The following is a 3842-nucleotide window of genomic DNA, read 5'->3' as shown; positions in this document are numbered from 1 at the left end:
ATGGGGCCAAAATCTTTTGAGGGCCTCCATTTTTTTTTCCAAAATCCACAAACAAATCCAAAACAAACGTGTCGAGGATATCCAAAGGAAGTTTTGAAATTATTATGGGATGGTCACAGGGCCTACGGCTTGGTGGCCAATTTGTGACAAAGTGTGACAATTGGCAATTTTCTGGTTTTCACACCTCCTTCTTTGAGTGATCTCCATGTTATTTTACACACGTAAGCCAGGTCAAGTCTACAACTACAACTGAAATGTCGTTGACCTGTGACCTGATGACGAGGTCGCCATCTTGAATTGAAAAAAATGACCTTTAGTACAACAAGCATCATTTGAATGCTACTTGGGGGAAAAATGTTGGTTTTAAAGTTTGTAGACTTTTAACAGAGTTACCGTGGCGATCTAGCATAAGTGGCATCCCCCTGAACAAAACTATATGGTAAATTCATTCATTCATTTCCTTGACCGCTTCTTCACTTACGGGGTCGCGGGGGTGCTGGAGCCTATCCTGGCCACTGATGGGTGAAGGTGGGGTACACCCTGGACAGGTCACCAGTCTGTCACACTCATTCACTCTCACATTCACACCTAGGGGCAATTTAGAGTCACCAATCAACCTATGAAGCATGTTCTTGGACGGTGGGAGGAAGCCGGAGTCCCCGGTGAAAACCCACGCATGCACGGGGAGAACATGCAAACTCCACACAGAAAGGTCCAAAATGATAAGAACAATTTTAAGGATGTGTGTGGTCGTCGAGGAAATCCAAAAGTTTATTTTTGCAGATACTTCTAAAAACTACATAGACCTGTTTGTCACCCCCAGGTGACCAAAAGACGAAATGGTTGCTATGCAGATAAAACCAATAGAAAAGCAGCTCTTTTCTTGTTTTTTGACGAGTGTCTTTGGACCGAATGTTTTGGAGCTCTGAGCTGGTGACAGCACACAGCGGTTTGCTCAGGATTCTGTATTCTGCCCGGTAACAGGATCATGAATGCTCTATTCTGGATTGGCGAGTTCACAGTTTGCTTTGTACGACACTTTCCTTCTCCTTTTCTATGGAGAGCAGGGGATGGGCTGGGGGGGGGGGGGGTGTAGCCCCATAATTGCAGATTTAAATATTTGTATAATCATTGACAAATATTATTAAACTTTCAGAACATGAATCTTCAAGAGTAGCAAAAATAACAAAAGCAATATTTAAAAAAACCTAAGAGATATTTTGGATCCTTTCATTTGCCTCCCACTCTGCTGTTCTTCAAGTCTTCTGCCCCTCTAATATAAAATATTCCTGCAGTCTCACCTCCATCAGGTCCTGCTGGTTTTTGATTTGTTTTTCTAACATTTTTAAACATTTTTTACTTTCTCAGTATCTCGACTACAGCATGATCTACAAGGCTGATGTGAGATACTCTTTAGTAGAGAAAGTTTCCTTCTTCCATCACATAAATTCTGTTTATTTCTTATAAATTTTAAAAGCTTACTAAAAAGTTTTTCTACCTCCATTCAGTCATTGTGTCAAGAGGAAGAGGTCTAGAAGATCCTCTGCAGAGCACACATCTTCTGCAGGTGGCGGCGACGGCTCACCTGCTGCTCTGGGAGGTGCAGGACGGCGTGCAGCCGCTCGCTGTGCTGCTGCCTGGACTCCTCCTCGTAGATCTGGTCCCGCTCCGCCTGTGGCAGGGCCAGGAACCGTCGGATAGTGCACAGGTTTTCCCAGAGGGTCCGGTTGTCGGGACTCGGGCTTTCCTTCCACCTGAGGAGCTCACACAGCCAGCCCTGGAACATGAATACCAGAATGATCAGAGCATCAGGGGAGAAAACTGAAACATGAGTTCTACTGGGATCTGGGATCAGGATCTGGGTTTGATGTTTTCTGTCCTGAATCCAAACTTCAGACTTTGTCTCCTTCAGGTTCCATCACCCTCATCAGGTCTTTTCTTCTCATTCATGGAGTTTTTTCTTCATGTGGTAAAAGTTTTCTTCTGATGAAGCCAAAAGATTCTTCTGGCTGGCGTGATGTTTTCTCTCCACGCTGACTTTGATCACTATCACCCACATTGTTTATCTGAGGATGGAGTCATGTAGGAATGCAATCAGACCCCTCCGCGCCCACACACAGGGCCCCCCCAGCTGCTCTGACATCACCTGGAGGAGGAGCTCCACCGCGGCTGAAGACAACAGACTTCATTATGTCAAGTTTGGAGATTTTCATGTGAGTCTGAAACAATTTTATCTGTACATTCAGGAAAGTTGGTCCTTATCTTCATCTGAAGACGTGTTTGGACTTCAGCGAGGTAATCAGCACAAGACGTGTTCCGACAGGAACTGGCAAGCTCCTCCCCTCACCTGGCTTTTATTAGCCGCCACCTTGGCAAACAGAGCCTGGGAGACCTTGGCCCTCTTCATCTCCTGCTGAATCTCCTCGTAGATCTCGGCGCTGATGCTGGTCAGCGAGCTGAGCTTCAGCTGCAGCTCCGGAGCCGACACGCCGCACTTGACCTACACAGAACCAGAACCACAGTCATTACAGCAGAAGAACTTTCTAGAGCTGAAAGGTCCTCGGGGGGGGGGTCACATGCTCGTAAAACCTCGTCTGATTTATCTTCACGCACAAACGAGAGAACTTTGATCTTCAGACGACAGAAATGGCAGATGATGATATCTGCTGTGGTCGTCTGGGTTTCAGGTGCAGCGTGCCGTACCTGTGAGTGTCTGTTGGAGCTGGAGATGTGGGGGGGGCAGTGATTGGTGCTGGTGTTCCGCTCCCTCTCCTCCTGGTAGATCCGGTCTCGCTCGGTTTCTGGCAGGTTCAGGAAGTTCTGCATGGCCTTCAGGTTGACCAGCAGCGATTGAGAGGCGGAGCGAGGGTCCTCCTCCTTACGGAGGATCTCTGACAGCAGACCCTGCAGAACACAAGAGTGTCAGCAGATCTGGACCGGATCATCTGGACTGGGCTATCTAAACTGGACTATTTGGATCAGGTCATCTGAACCAGGTTTTCTCAACTCGCTCATCTCCGAGTAACCTGGACTGGTCTATCCGAACTGGGTAATCTTGACAGGTTTGAGTGGGTCTATGTGGATCAGGTAATCCAGACTTTGATTGTCAAGAGCAGGTGACCTGGCCTGGTTTCCTGGCCCGGGTGTTCGTACCTGCGTGCGGTTGAAGGCCACGCGGGCGAAGACGGCCTGAGACACGCTGGCCCGCTTCAGCTCATTCCGGACCTGCTGGTAGATGTCAGAGGAGACCTCTGTACTGGAGCAGCTGAGGCTGGAATCTGCGGGCCCCCCAGAGAGCTTGCAGGTCCGTGAGATGGGGGGGTGGTTGAGGAACTGCTGGCTGACCCCCTGCGGGTGCTGGTGGGCCAGCAGGCGGCTGACAGCCAGCTGCTGGTTGATGAGGTGGGCCATGGCCAGCTGCTGACGGACCAGCTGGGGGGGCAGGAGCCCGCCGTGGCCCAGGAGTGGGGGGGGCTGCGAGTGCAGAGGAGGACTGGGGTGGTTCTGGCTGGACGGGTGAGGAAGACCGTGAGGCTGTGTGGCGGTCTGAGAGCCCCCCAGACCGGACTTGATGGAGAGAGCAGCAGGTCCTGGCAGGGAGCTCATCAGGCTGGAGGGGGGCAGCAGAGTGGAGCGGTGGTTGAGGAGACTCAGGTCCAAATTCCGCTCCACTGAAAAGACACAGATCCGGGTTAAGGTTCTGGAGAACAGCTCAGAGGAGCGAGGATGCAGGAGAACATCAGACCTTTGATGCTGGACTTCTCCTGGGATGACCACGCCTTCTCCAGGTGTTCACCTGTGAGGGGGAGGAGCTCAGATGATTCCATGAGGGACTCAGAACC

At 50.2% G+C, this 3842-nt stretch overlaps 1 protein-coding gene across 2 annotated transcripts in view; it reads right to left on the bottom strand.

The window, feature by feature from the left end:
* LOC112136796 (DNA-binding protein SATB2) overlaps nt 1-3842 on the bottom strand; it is a 16066-nt gene that overhangs the window by 2882 nt on the left and 9342 nt on the right. For both annotated transcript variants that reach the window (XM_024258698.2, XM_036214457.1), the window contains 5 exons: nt 3746-3796; nt 3154-3671; nt 2704-2904; nt 2348-2500; nt 1586-1777 (listed from right to left, as the gene is read on the bottom strand). In XM_024258698.2, the coding sequence (XP_024114466.1) occupies nt 1586-1777; nt 2348-2500; nt 2704-2904; nt 3154-3671; nt 3746-3796 (1115 nt within the window). The remainder of the gene's footprint in view (nt 1-1585; nt 1778-2347; nt 2501-2703; nt 2905-3153; nt 3672-3745; nt 3797-3842) is intronic.

This window comes from Oryzias melastigma, linkage group LG2 (genome assembly GCF_002922805.2).
Source record: "Oryzias melastigma strain HK-1 linkage group LG2, ASM292280v2, whole genome shotgun sequence".
Classification (NCBI taxonomy): Eukaryota; Metazoa; Chordata; class Actinopteri; order Beloniformes; family Adrianichthyidae; genus Oryzias; species Oryzias melastigma.
Note: the sequence above shows the minus strand (reverse complement) of the source record. Positions and strands in the feature narration are given on the sequence as shown.